We start from the raw sequence: 14,668 nt of genomic DNA on the forward strand, positions 1-14,668 counted from the left end.
GGACCTGAGGATATGCTGGAGGACCTGAGACTGTGCCCCCCCCCCCAAAGCAGGCTTGATGGGGGACCTGAGGCTGCACCCCCCCACCCCCACCCAGCACTAGGCTGGGGAACCTGAGGTTGTGCCCCCCTGCCTGGCGCCAGGCCAGGAGACCTGAGGCTGTACCCCATCCCCCACCTGGTGGGGCTTGATGGGGCAGCTGGGTCTGGGTCTTGTGCAATTTCGAGATGCACGTAGGTGGGCAGGGACTTGACTCTGGGTCCCGCAGCATGCCCCAGACTCTGACAGGAGGAAGATTTTCATATGCATTTTACTAATTTTCTTTCATCTCTGACCCTTCTATTATAAAGAAAGGGCAAATAGCAATATTAAAATATCTCCTCTAATTAATTCCCTTTTAATGTACACAAATTTTGTGCACCAGGCCACTAGTCTTTAAACAAAATGATCATTATGGTATAGACAGTGTTATAAAAGGTCAAGCCTATAATTTGATAGAAATATTTTCAGATGAGAGTGCAATATATTGTTCACAGTGTATAGTAACAATTTAAACATATACCAATTTTCCTAAGTTTGGAATGTAGCCTTTTTTTTCTGGTAGTATGTAGAATTTTAACCCGTTAAATTAGAACAAGTTTCACATTGTTACAAATTTGGCCCAATTCCATCAAGAAAATGCAACCTCATGGAGAATGAAGGAGAAACCATCTGTTCAGCCAGTCTTCCAATTCAGACACCCTGGTGGGGACAGTTTGGACTTTCTAGACTGAACGAATGATCTAGAATACTCTGTCCTGCTATCTTTTCATGTCACGTCTGTTCTGCCTATCAAATGAAAGGACCATCTCAACATTATCTTGACATTTTAAGATGGTACTTTAGCTCCAGAACAGCACAATTTTAATAAATTATAGATCTGTAAATGTATGACAGATTTTAGCTTCCAAGCATCTTTTAGAAGTTACATACGTTTTCCATCTCCCTGAAATCTTTCTCTCCTTTTCCTCTTGAATTCCTATTCACCCATCAAGACGCAGCTTTTATTTTATATGCTTAACCCTTTCTATCATAGTGTAAAGTTATCAGAACTTCCTTTCTAGCCAAAGAGAAATGCCAAAAATTCAGTACACGGATTAGGAAAAGGTTGTTAAATCATTAGAATTTATTTTAATAATGAAGCAGCTTTATCATTACAGAACATTTCACTGTCCATCACTCCCCACTCAGTCATTCTGGGGAAGGGTGTCAGGTCCCTGGCCATCAGTGGGGAGGAACTCCCCATGGCTAGCTGGAATTGGCTGCTGAAACCAGGTTGGCGGCCAGAGTTTTGGCATTGGGATCTCCCTCCTTGGGTCATGGCATGTGGGTACTGGGCACTGCAGCAGCATCAGGAATGAGGATAACTAACTTCAGAATATGGAATTTGAATATGATTCCACATTCTTCATCAGTCTTTGGAGCATTCTGACCATGTTTGTAAAATACCAATAGGCATCACAATTTATTGAAATTGAATGAAAGTCATTTCTAAGGAACATGAATCCTGTGGTAGTAGGCCATTAATTAACCCAAACTCAAGATGGATTGTGGACTAAAGTACTTTCTTTGAGCACAGCCCATCAACAACAAAACGTTTGATTTTTCTTTTCATATGACATCTGTCCTGCTATCTTCTAGTCTTCAGTGAATCCTCTCTCATGTTGTAAATAAAGCTCTATTTACCATCATAATCTACAATCCCCTCAGCTCCCTTTGTTCTGAATCCAGGGACATAGAACTGTTTATTTCTCATGTGTCCCTTAACTTGATGCTAGTAAAAGCAGTAAGCATGGGTATTTAATATACAAGCACTTCAAATTCTACATGAAATGTTTAAACAACCACACACTTTTTAAAAAACAAGTGTTCTTTACACTAGCTGTCCTGGAAGTATAAATACTTTTGTTCTCAACTGTTTTGCCATTGTGCAAAGCATTTTGAAGATTTCTCCTTTGTGGTTGCCTTAATATCCACTTGTATGCCACACAAGACATCTATCTTCTTGCTTTATAGTCCCATTTAGGTTAACATAAAAAAGTGACATTGCCCCACTGGATCTCTTACTTTATAAACCAAACTTGGCTCTACTGACTGAACTCAACCTTCTCACTCCTTAGGAGCAGCTGAGCTGTTGGGTGAGCAGCTGAGCTGTTGGAGGGGCAGAGCCAGGACAACCACTGTGTTATATGTCTAATTCCTCAAGGAGACCACTTGATGGAGACACACTAACTTGGATTTTCTAATAAGTACATATTTTTAAATAGCCCTTACAGTAGTTTTCCTTCTCTAATATTCAGGCCTTCCAATTCAAGGGCAAATTATAAACTTTAATTTATTGGATCACTTTAATTTCACTTTTCAGAAATGCAATAAGAGCTAAAGTTATCATTTTAAGCTATGTGTATTGGTACATATCTTACTAATGATAATTGATTCCTGTATATTTCACTTTTTCCTATAGCCTTAGCTCTTACACTCACCAGTAACTGAACTAGTGGTGATTACAAACCTGGTTTTGAAACTTCATGTTTTGAACAGAAAAAAGAGGAGACAGTGAAGTGCAACATGTGCTTGGGGCAGGAGCCAGGAGCGTCAGGTAGAGACCACATCTGCATCTTTCGGATTAAATAATTTAAGCAGCCCTTTAATAACCAGAATATGTGAGCTTGGTGGCTTGTCTTACTGTGCCTGTCCCAACCTCCAGTTCTCTCATGTAGAAAACCTCTGACTCCAGGGGTCCTTTTCCTGGAGTCCACGTGACCGTTGTCTGAGCCAGTAAGGGTTGGAACTGCATATTCTCCCCGACCCCAGAGCGAGAGTCTTAATCCACAAAGAGCTACAGGTGTTTCCAACGATAGCCTTCACTCCTCTATCACATTGACATCAGATGCTCTCGGCCTCTCAGTTCCCTCTCCTGGATCATGTTCATTCACCAGTGTACCAAGAGGTACAGTAACTTCTGGCATGGTTTTCTGATCCATGTCCACTCTGAGCAACAGTGACTGACTCAGACAGATACAGGACAGGATATGATGCGATCTTCTAACATCACACTGATTATCAGGAATACAAAGTAAAGAAGGAACATTGTGAAGCCCAGGATCTTGTTCATTCTCCATTTGCACGATGCAATCGAAGAGATCACGAACAGGAGCATGAGCAAAAGCAGGACGATGGCACAGAACAAGCCATTGCTGCTGACTGGAACAGGCTGCAGTCCATTGATGAGAGAGAAAAGCAACCAGGGAACAGGCAGGCTGTGAGATCGAAGAAACAAAGAGTATTTTTCATGTTTGTAATCATCCCATATAGTTAAACTGTATTTTACAATTTACAAAGCACTCATTTTTTTTACACACACACAAAATCTATGAAATAGAGCAGAAAATATTAGTCCCATTTCACAGAAGAGGATACCAAGGTTCAGGAAAGTTCAATTACATGCCCTTGGGTTCACAGCTAATAACTGGGAGAGCCTGGATTAAAAGTGAACTTTTCTAGGTCTGAGGGATTTTTCTTCATACTAAATGACTTATGTATGACTAACCAGATGTGTTGATGTTTGACTCTAATCTCTCAACTTTTATGATAAGGCCCAGCTCAGGATAGCATTCCTTCAAATTACTTAAGGATCAGGGCTCTCCTATGCCCTTTCCCAGCCCCACCCATACACACAAATTCAAATTAATGAAACCGAAGCTACCACTCAAGTGCAGGACATGACTAGGGAAATGAAAATGGGCCAGGTAAGGGCATGGGTGCAGCAGGATGCAGTATTTGCTTGTTTATACAAAATGCTTTCAGAGCTGGCAGGAACCCAAATGCAAAGGAACAAGAACATCAGGAAGTGAGGCTGAGTCATTGTCCCAACCCCACCTCCACCACCTTGCAGGTCATTGAGCAGAGCATCTGACGGTATTTAGTAATGGAATTTAATGGACTTCATTTTTCAACTCATCTGTAAATCCCAGTCAGTTACATTGCAGGCAGCATTTTAGTTCTATTATCTCATCTGTGATTAATGATGGGAGAATACTTTGTTGCCTTATAGAAACTAATACTATAAATGCCCTTTTATGCCATGTATAATGAATGAAGCAGAAAACCAGTGAACAGAGCCAACACAAGCTTTTCTAGTCTTACTTAATATTCCTTAAAAAGCACCTTTGCCACTCACCCCACAGTGATGTCAAATATGTTACTGCCCACAGAGCTTGACACGGCCATGTCTCCCAGGCCTTTCCGGGCAACAATCACACTGGTGATGAGGTCAGGAATTGATGTGCCTGCTGCCAGGATCGTCAAACCCATAATCTCTTCAGAAATCCCTATTGTTTCACCAACCTGGTAAACAGTAACAGTAATAAAAACCAGGGCAACAGCAAGTGGAAAATCTGAAGCTGTTCCACATACTACTTTGTGCAAACCCAACACCTCCCATGGAGCTCAGCACACTCCCACGGTCTGAGGAAGGCAGGGTCATGGCGAACTGACAGCTGGAGAGATGGGGCCCCTGCTCAAGGCTTCAGAGAATGACTCTGCTCTTATCCAAGATGGACTAAAAGTCTATCGATAATACCACCTGCCATTGACATTCAAACAACAGAACCTCTACTTCTAAAAGAACTGCCCTCCCAAGATCTGTTCATGTGGCATTTCCATTTCCAGAACCATAGACACCTGCCATGTGCCAGGAACTGAGAGCTGCAGAGAAGAGTATGAGCAGTGCAACCCTAACCCTAGTCTCAGCCTAGTGAAGGGGGGAAAATCATCAACAACGATTACGGCTCTGTGCTGGTGCAATATTCCAGGTAGAACAGAAAATCCATGGGCACTCAGAGGATTAAAATGCCAGAGACATGGCAAAGCTGTGCTTGCTCTCACGAGTGTGTACAATTCACCAGGTGGGAAGAGGGGGAGATGCAGGGCAGAGGAAGCAGGGAATAGAGCTATGCGCAGATTGTGAAGGGCCTTCGAGGCCATGCTGCATGTGAATGTAAGGAAAGCCACACTTGGAAAGTACTACATTCACTGGAATAAAAAGGCTGCCTTTACAAACCATGTAGAAACTACAAATGCACTTGGTCCTCACCATTCCCTAAGCACTGGAAGTTCACCCAGAAGGGAAGAAATGGCCTTTGAACTTGCTGATACAGGATTTAGTTCCTGCTTTTTACTCACCTGGTGAGCCCACCACACCATAAGGTATGAATACATGGCTATCCACATGATGGATCCCAGGAAGGTGAAAACAAAGAACTTTCTGGACTCCTGTGTGAAAGTATGAAAAGAGAGAGATGTGAGTTTCAGAGGCTAAAGGCCTTTGGCCCTTTTGAGAGAGCCCCAGAATCAGTGACGAGATCTGCAGGAGGGATGATGGAGAGGATCTAGAGGTGAAATCTGTTTCCAATGAGGACCCTGACTTAGCAGGGAAAGAATGGGATCGGTGGCCGCAGGGGAGCTCAGTAGTCTCAGTTTGGAGACTACTGAACACCCTTTTTCAGTAGTCTCCAAACTGAAGAGCTATTTGCTTGACCCAGAACCAAGCCAATCTAGGTATTTGATTTGGCTTTTGCAACCTCTCTCTGCCCTACCCATCTCCAGACCCAGAGACAGAATATGGATAGCCTTAGGGTGAAGTATGTTCGTCAGATTTTTCCCTATGAATAGGAATGCTGGAAATAAATGGCACTTAATCACAGTAACCCTGTGAAATACGGAGGGGTGTGGTGGCATCATTCCTATATTAAAATCAGTGTACTGAAACAGGAGTTGGGAGGGACTAGTTCACTTGCTTACAGTGGTAGAAATAAGCACGTTCCAGGGCCTCCCAGGCCCATGATATATCCCCCTAGGTGCATGGTCCCCTCCAGAGCTGCAAACTCCAACCCAAATCGTCTCTGTGGCTGAGCCCTGCCAGGCTGGTTGGCCCTGCCCTCGCCCTCCTCTGGGTGGAATGCCTAGAGACCCACAGCCTCTCTGGAGATAGACAGCCTTGGGTGTGGCTGGGCAAACTCACCAGCCTCCGGACGTCGGGCACTGTCAGCCACAGCGGGAGCACAATGGGCAGGAAGAAGAGGTAAATGGCCTGCTTCTGCCAGGTCTCAGGCCACTCCAGGGACAAAGGCTCCTCGTTTTCTTCCTCCTCCTCCTCCTCCTCCTCCTCCTCCTCCTCCTCACCCTCCTCTTCCTCTTCCTCTTCCTCTTCCTCTTCACTGTCACCTCCATCACCTCCTCCTCCACTATTTCTATCTTTCTCATCACTTTTGGCTTCACCTTGACTTTCAGCATTGAAGTCCTGATCTTTGGTTTCACCATCGCCTTTCATTTTGCCATCTTCTCCTTCTGCTGGGAGTTCACCTTCATCATTTTCTTTAATCTCTGCTTGGACTTTACTCTTGTTCTCTTCATGTTCACCATCACCTCCATCACCTCCCCCTTCGCCATCTGTACCTTTCTCATCACTACTGGTTTCACCTTGGCTTCCAGCATTGAATCCCTGCTCTTCAGTGTCTCCTTTCACTTCACCAGCATCTCCTGTTTGGAGTTCACCTTCACTTTCATCATTTCTTTTTCTTTCTGCTTGGATTTCACCTTCACCTTCATTGTCTCCTTTCCCTTCTGCTTCAGTTTCACCTTCACCTTCTAGCTGAGTTTCACCTCCATTTTCACCTTCACCAGGAGCTTCAACCTCTTTGCCTGTCATTACACCTGCACTCTCAGCTCCAGCCACATCTCCTTCCTGCAATCCAAAGCCAACCGATTAACGTAACTTCTCTGCTTGTTTTCTTTCCCAGTTTCTCCCTATTATTTTATTGTTGTCCTCGTGTAATATAACTAAAAACTCTTGTATGAGGAAAAACCAGTTCGATTACTCAGCAAAATTCCCCTTCATAACATTCCTACCCAGTGGTTGTGTAATCTTTATCTAAGCATTTCCAGGGAAGGAAAACTCACCAGAAGAAGCTCCTGTCATCTTTGGCAACTCTGCTTAGTTTGAAGTTCATATTTATAACAAGGAGCTACCCTCTGTGTCTAGGTTTACTCTTTGGAGATGCATAGAACAAAGCTAATCACTCTTTATACAAGACAGCTCTCTTCACTACATTAGAGATACCCAAGTCCTGTCATCCCCCCATAATGGCCTAGAGCCTCATCCCCAGCTTAGTGAACTCATTCTAATTAGCTTACATCCTGTGAGGAGGCGTCTAAACCAGAACACAGAACACTGCACAGAGTTTAATAGGATTATCGCTTTCCTTATCTCAGATATTATGTTTCCATTAATATTGCATGATATCTTTTAGTGATTATATAACATTGCTGTGTCCGCTAAACTCCTAAACTATTATATTACATCATATGTATAAATTGATGACAATACCTATTTATTGATGGCTTTCAAGTCCCAGGCACCCTGGTAAGTGATATAATAATAATAATAGCTAGCAATTACTATGTTTCATGAGCAATTAATTAATGATATAAATAGAATTAACCCATCTGATGGATGGAAAAACTAGTACAGAGTAGTTAAATAACTTGCCCATGGTCCACACAGTTTGTGATAAAGTTGAGATTTGAATATGGATAGTTTAATTCTTGGCCTCTTGACCACCAACCTACCCTGTATGGCAAATACCAGGGCCAAATGAGATCTTTGGTTCCCAAACATTATAGTGTAAAAAGCTTATTAGAAATACATATTTCTGCCCTGGCTGGCATGGCTCAGGTGGGTGTGTTGTCCCATGCACCAAAAGGTTCCCGTTAAGATTCCTCGTCAGGGCACATGTCTGGGTTGCAAGCTCAATCCCAGGGAGAATCAATGTTTTGCTTTCAAATTGTTGTTTCCCTCTTCCTTTCCCTACTTATCTCTTTAAAAATCAATTTTAAAAATCTTAAAAAAAAAAAAAAAAGTAAGAAAGAAATACACATTTCCTTGCCCCACCTGGATATTTGGGACTGAAAGCCCCGGATCTATTTTAATGTGCTTTCTAGTGCTCCCCACAAGCCCACCTGCACACCAGTGTTTGGGAACCATGGGCTGATTCCATGCACTCTAAAGCCATTGATTCTGAGGACCCTCAGAGTAGACTCCCAACTAACTATAACAACATGCTCACCCAAACAATGGCCTGGACTGTGTGCTCGTGGAGTATGTTTTCTATAACAAATTTCATGACATAGCCAAGCCCCGAGGGACACTCAGGGAGTCTCAAACTCTGCTGCATGTGAAAGTCACCTGGAGACTTTTAAAACTTTCATGCCCAACCCAGATATTCTGGCTTAATTGATTGAGGATGGGGCCTGGGTATTTTGGAGGACCTGGGCATTTTTTTTTAAGCTTCCCCAAATTACTCTATTATGCAACCAGGGTTAGGAACCTCTGATGTAGTCAAATATTAGACTATGCAAAGGCTTTGCTTTGAATTGGGAATGAAGCGTGAGATTTTTAGTCTGAAGTCATTCCTGCCTCCCTCACAGCCCCACTCAGGAGAGGTTTCCTGGAGAAGACGGCAAGTCATTTAAGTCCATAGGTATGGGAGTGTCTGCCAGTCTGTACTCTCTTCTCTAAAAACCGCACCCCTAATATCCCTTCTTTCTTGTTGAAGTCAAAGCACCCCACCTTTCCTGCCACAGCTGATTGGACACTGGATCCCTGCCCCATGACCTGGTTCAAACGAATTTTCTCTCTTCTGTGACTAGGAGCCAATCACTCATCGATCCCCCTGTAGAGCGGAGAACTAGGGTAGTAGTTTAGGGCTGTGTGAGCTAATAAGGAAGCAAATGGAGTCGAGCTACTAGGAAAGCATGCACACAGAGGAGGGCATGTGAGGGAGAGCCAGACATGGAGTGAGAAGCCTCCAGGGTCACAGATACCTTCTCAGGCCTGGAGACACCAAGCTTCACTCCCTGCCCTGGGGTTCATCTTAATCACTTTTAACTGAGCTGGCTGTCTGGGACCTGCTCGGGAGACTCATGATACCGTGATGATGTCTTAGACACTGAACCCAAATTGCTGGCTTAAGGATGAGATATATTTGAGTGCTTTTGAGTGTCAAGTTCAAAAAAAACACTCACAGCGATGGAACCTGCAAACTGATTGTTACTTTATTGCCAGTCTCTCGACCCTTATTGTGCCCTGAGTTTCTCTTGTGGGGGAAACAGAGATGGCTCAGAATTGGATCCTGCCTTCAGGAACCTCACCACCTAGCAGGGGAACCAAGAGAGAGTACAAGGAAGACAGGGATAAGAGTCCTGGGAGAGGAACAATGCACCATAGGCATTCAGATTGGACGGATGGGGAAGCCTTGTGGCAAAGGAGGCATGTGCACGTGCCAGGAGGCAGGTGAGGGTGTCTGAAGAAGAAGGAAAAGGCGTTCCAGGGGAAGGAAACCATCTGGGCCCAGGTAGAAAAGCATGGAGACAAGAAGTCCAGTTTGGCTGTAGCAGATAGGAGAGCTGAGGCTGTAAAGACAGTGGTATCAGAACTCAGGGAGTCCAGAGGACAAGGCCAAGATGCCTTGGAAGGTTCCAAGGCCTTTAGCCAGCACCCTCCTCCTGGCATTTCGAGCTGACTGGTCTCACCATCCCTGAGTTGCTGAGAGACCCCTAACAGTTATTTCTTATGTTTTTACAGCATGTGACAGTTGGCAGCACATTCTCGTATATGTTCTCTGACTCACACCCAGGTGGGATGGTGCATTTACTGGCCCCGTGAAGAATCTCCTCCTCGCAATGCTTACCCCAGAGGAGTGAACCTCAGACCTTCAAGAAGGAAGACTTTTTTGGTCAAGTCCTTCCCTGGGTCTCTCACTCCTCTACCTGGGAAGAGGCTTGTGCCTACCTGACCGCCAGGATCCTTCTCCTGATCTCCCTTGACGTCTGGAGCAGGGGCTGCTGTGACCTTGACCGCAGGGAGCATGGTTGGCTCCTCCTCTTTAAAGGATAAACATGGGAAAGGTCAGAAGAGTGCCAGGTGTGGAGGGCAGCTAATAGAGACTGATGTGAGTGGCTACAGGGCTATTGGGCTTGTCCACTTCCTTATCTCAGAAGGGGAATTTCTTGTTGATAGAAAAAAGTAAAACGATGTGATGTGAACTGTTACTGTCCTTTCCACAGAGATGTGCACAGATGAGAGGACAGCTGGGAAATGGCAGTCCTTGCTCCCTCTGTATTCGCAGACATTTCCATCCTGGCCAGTATAGGCAACTGGAACAGAGAGAGGGTAAAGTCCCAGCCCTAAGGGTCTGACCTTTCCCCCTACCAACTGCCTGGAGAGGATCCTAATGATTTCAAAGACAGCAGCTGGGAAGCACTGACAAGTCTGGAGAGCTGGGCGCAGGTACAGGCTCTTTCACTTCTTGGCTGTGTGGCTTTGGGAAAGTCACCTGACCTCTCTGAGCCTCCGTTGTCTATAAGATGGTGTCTATAGAATGGGATGATCACTGGAGATCTACCTCCCTCCAAGGGTTACTGATACAACGGGTAGTCCTGGTGTGCAGTGTAGAGCACACAGGGCAGTAGCTGTCTCACACTCTCTGTCCCAGCTGCCACACAGATGCTGGATTTCTGTGCCACCAGGCCCCTGGTGGCCTTTCCTCAATGGAGTTGCTGGTCTCAAACCAATCCCTAGCAGAACTATCCTTGTGTAGAAGTGTCAGGAAGAACTAGAGTCCAATATAGTCTAATTTAGGACAAGATTTAGCAAAAACAAAAGTAGGAGTTCAACAACCTTCAGCCTGGCCTTGCCTACCCCACTAAGGAGAGTACAGGGGGAACAGTACAGGACTGCCTGGGGAAGAGGGACCCTGGACTACAGCCAAAGTGCAGGCAGCACCAGGTCACCACTCCAGCGGACTGGCTCAGAGAGGCCAAGAGCGATACCTCAGCCCTGTCAGATAGGAGGAAGGAAGGTGCAGGAGAAAACCTGCTGGTCTCACCATCTTCTCACCTTCTGGTTTGCTCTCTGCTTTGGCCTGAGGCTTGGATTTGGCCTCCTGAATCAAGCTCTCCTCGTCACTGCTCTTGGCAGAGGGTACTGCAAATGAAAAAGGAAGCATATCTAGGACCAAGTATCCCCACCACACCCTTCAGTTAGCCTGGTGGGTGGTGGGCTAGCAGCCAGAGCAGTTCGAGTGCATAGGCAAAGGCTAGCCTGGGAGTTATGATGTCTGGATTCTAGTCCTACGAGACTTGTCAAGGTGCCAAGTTCCCAACCTTTGTCTTCCTTTCCCTGCACTATCACTAACTGGCTGTGACCTTGAGCAAGTCACTGGTAAAGTCACATGGTTAGTGTTGGGGGCCACAAATCAGATTTAATTCCTTTGTGAGCCCAAGGGATGGCTGCCTGAGTGCTGAATTAAGGAGAATCCTCATCCAGGTCTGGAGGGAGAGTGCCAGGATTGATCAGGGGTGCTGCACTGGGCGGGGGATGGACAAATAATGACAGAGAGATGTTTCTGCCATCGTTGGACTAGATAATGTGTAAGGACTTTTACAGCTTACTTTCTATAAATCTACTAAAAGCTTTGCTTATAACTTCTGGTAGCCATAGTCCTGAGCCTTCCCTCTCAGCGGCAAGGGGGAAGTAGCTGCTCACCAAGCTCCTTGCCACGCCCTTTTTGACCCCAGACACCTGGAAGTCAAACAGGGCCCCCTTCAGGTCCCTGTGCACATGCTTCGCTGGAGACCCTCAGAGCACTGTGCTCAGAATGCTGCTGTCCTGGTTTCCAGGCAAGAAAAATGGAGAGGGCAACTCTTCCAGTGTGACTGTGATCCAGGAAACATGCCAAGTGCTTTCCATGTGTCATTTCAGGTGGGAGGCTCAGAGAGAGACTGTGGTGCATGGGCCATGACGGGCCCCCTCACAGCTGTGTAGCGTGGGAAGGTGAGGATAATGATACACAGGATAGAACAAAGTGGTGCCCTGGAGTCTATTCTGAATCCCACACTGGCTCTGCCCTGTGAGCTCTGGGTGACCTTGGAAAGCCTTCGTATCCTCTCTAAGTCTCAGCATCCCTACTCTAAAAAGGCAACACCATGATATACATGATGTGAATATCCATGAGACAAAATAAATAAAAATACTGTAATTGCTGCAATTAAATATTATTATCTTAGCTCAGATTCTGAAACTAGACAACCTCGATTTGAATCCCAGTTCTTCCACTTGCTAGCCATGGACTGAGCTGAGTGATTCCTTAACCTCTCTGTCCTTCAGATTCTTCATCTGTAAAATCTGACAGACTTGTTGAAGGAATAAATTGATTACTACATCAACTTGCTAAAATAGCATCTATCACCTAGAAAGCACTGCAGCAGGTTTAGCTATGATGATAATGATGAACTGACACCGGAGTTGAGAGCAGCTGTCCCACTGAGTCTGCAGCAAGGGGCACCATGTTCCAGAGGGCTTGGGCAGGTGCGATCTGGAAAACTGGGTGGATCAAGCTCAGCCTTGATGGGCAGGAAGCATTAACAGGTCTGGAATTTCCTCCTCTCAGTCTCTCTTACATTCTCACAGCAGGTTCAGCTGCAGCCCCCTCTGGCAACGGGTTCCACTGCTCTGGCATGTGTGGTCCCCTGAAGTTTCCTGGTGGGCCTGCCCAGGAGGCCCTTGTCAGGACTGAGATGTCAGGAAGCGGAAACTCCACTGCCTCCTTCATCCAAACAAATCCAGCGCCCCCTTGGCAGGGGTCAAGCATTAGCATCTTCTGTTCTCAAAGAGGGGCTCTCTTGGTTCCAGTCCTGGCACTGAGAATATCTGCCAACTGTTAGCTGGGGGGACTGGCAAAAAAAAAAAAAGTTCCCCTCTTTCCTTTTCATCCCTCCTCACACACCCTACCCTCATGCCTCCAAGAAAAGCAGGACAGCTATGGGGGTCTCTCTCTCTCTCTCTCTCTCTCTCTCTCTCTCTCTCTCTCTCTCACACACACACACACACACACACACACACACACAGAAGAGGCATGGGGATCATTGGATCCTCTCACCGGGTGAGAGTTCAGACCAGTTCTGTGGAAGAGCTGGAACACCTGACAAAGTGGAAACATCTGGACAGCCATGGGAAACAGTACATGGAAACAAACATGTATCTGGAAAGTCTTGGGAACAAAGGCCTTCATCACAGTCCTGTGTGGTCACAGCCTCTCCTAAGTGGAATCTCCTGGTGTAGAATCAGGGCTGGCTTCCCTGGGCAGGACTGTACTCCAGAGAATGATGCCAGCAACCACTCAGGGTGAGGGCCCCTCCATGCTGCACAGGCACACCGCGGACCACGCAGGACTGTCTTCCCTGGATGATGGTTTCGGGCTGCCCCAGGGCTGGTTTCCTCACGTGGCCTCTCAGCTCAGCACGGAGGATCATCTCCTTAGTATCAATCTCCTCTGACCTCTGCCTGGCCTGGACATCTCATAATCCTGTCAGGACAAGCAGGCCAGCTGGCGGCCGTTAGTGGTGGAAGTGGCCCAGGCAGGGGGCCCTGTGGTCCCATGGAGGAGAAGTCTTCATCTTTAAGACATTGGGAGAGTCAGTAACTCCCAGAGGAGTGGCCCAGCATGGCCCAGAGACACAGCTTCCTTCATGACACAGCCGCACGGATAACACCCAGGCTGCCAGGGGCTGCAGACTCGCTCTCAGAACCCCAGCGGGACTGCTTCTGGGGCTGGTGCTGTGGGAGATCTTGCTCAGTTTCTGCCAGGGCTCACCTCGAGGATTTGGTAAGGAAGGTTTGATCACCTTGTTTTTGGCTCTGCTGCCACAGTACAACATTCCCCAAATCCCAATATTGTCTCTGAAGAAGAAACTTAAGGGCCTGAGGAAATTCTAAGCCTCCTAAATGTGCCCCAAAACCAGAAATCTCAGTCAGGGTGCTCCCTGGGGCTCAAGGGTCAGTCTCTAGTGTTGTATACAGTTCAGGCCTCAGCCCTCCTGCCCAACTGCAACCACAACCCCGTGGCTTCCGCCCAAGACCCAATCTTCCCTTGATGGCCTCTTGCCTGAGCTCCTGAGCCCAAAAAATAGAGGGGCTCAAGGAGAGCAGGTGCATACCTGAGGGGTGCCTGTGGAGGCCTGAGAAACGTGTGAGGGGCAGCTCTTTGGAGAGGGAGGCCAGAAGGCAGGAACTGGTAAGAAGGATGGTGAGAATCTCAGCTGCCAAATCATCTGTCAAGTTGGACATCAGCTCCCACTGCACTTTGGACACACACACACACACACACACACACACACACACACACACACAGAAACGGTCCTGGCAGCTCCCAGGATGTCCTTTGGATTCCTGGATGAGGGAGGAGGGGTGGAAGTCTTCCTAGGACACCAGTTTCTAGCACCTACAGGAGCGTCCCCCTGAAGCGACCCTGGTCAGTCAGCCTGAGCCAAGCTGCCTGGCAGGAGACTCTGTGGTGGGCTGTGCAGAGAAGATAATGAGGGAAGCCCTAGCATAGCCTGTACAGGGCACACTGCCTCATGGCCGTACTGTCTGCAGCTGAACCTCCTAATTTTACAAGAGAAGACCGGGAGGCAGGGAAATAGAAGAATGTGGATGCCTAAGGGCTTTGGCTCCTTGGGGCCCTCTCCTCTCCCAGTGAGTTCTGTGTCTTCGACTCTGTCCTGTCTCCCA

The 14,668-nt window shown here is 46.7% G+C and overlaps 1 protein-coding gene across 2 annotated transcripts in view; it reads right to left on the reverse strand.

Annotated features, from left to right (window-relative positions):
* Positions 1-1,154: 1,154 nt before the first annotated feature.
* The window catches only part of SLC24A1 (solute carrier family 24 member 1), a 35,063-nt gene continuing 21,549 nt past the window's right edge, over positions 1,155-14,668 (reverse strand). For both annotated transcript variants that reach the window (XM_045581443.1, XM_036438553.2), the window contains exons 5-10: positions 10,997-11,083; positions 9,890-9,981; positions 6,062-6,784; positions 5,224-5,313; positions 4,220-4,386; positions 1,155-3,299 (exon numbers count right to left, since the gene is read on the reverse strand). In XM_045581443.1, coding sequence (XP_045437399.1) covers positions 3,050-3,299; positions 4,220-4,386; positions 5,224-5,313; positions 6,062-6,784; positions 9,890-9,981; positions 10,997-11,083 — 1,409 coding nt within the window. In that variant the 3' untranslated portion in view covers positions 1,155-3,049. The remainder of the gene's footprint in view (positions 3,300-4,219; positions 4,387-5,223; positions 5,314-6,061; positions 6,785-9,889; positions 9,982-10,996; positions 11,084-14,668) is intronic.

This window comes from Pipistrellus kuhlii, unplaced genomic scaffold, assembly GCF_014108245.1.
Source record: "Pipistrellus kuhlii isolate mPipKuh1 unplaced genomic scaffold, mPipKuh1.p scaffold_m20_p_1, whole genome shotgun sequence".
Classification (NCBI taxonomy): Eukaryota; Metazoa; Chordata; class Mammalia; order Chiroptera; family Vespertilionidae; genus Pipistrellus; species Pipistrellus kuhlii.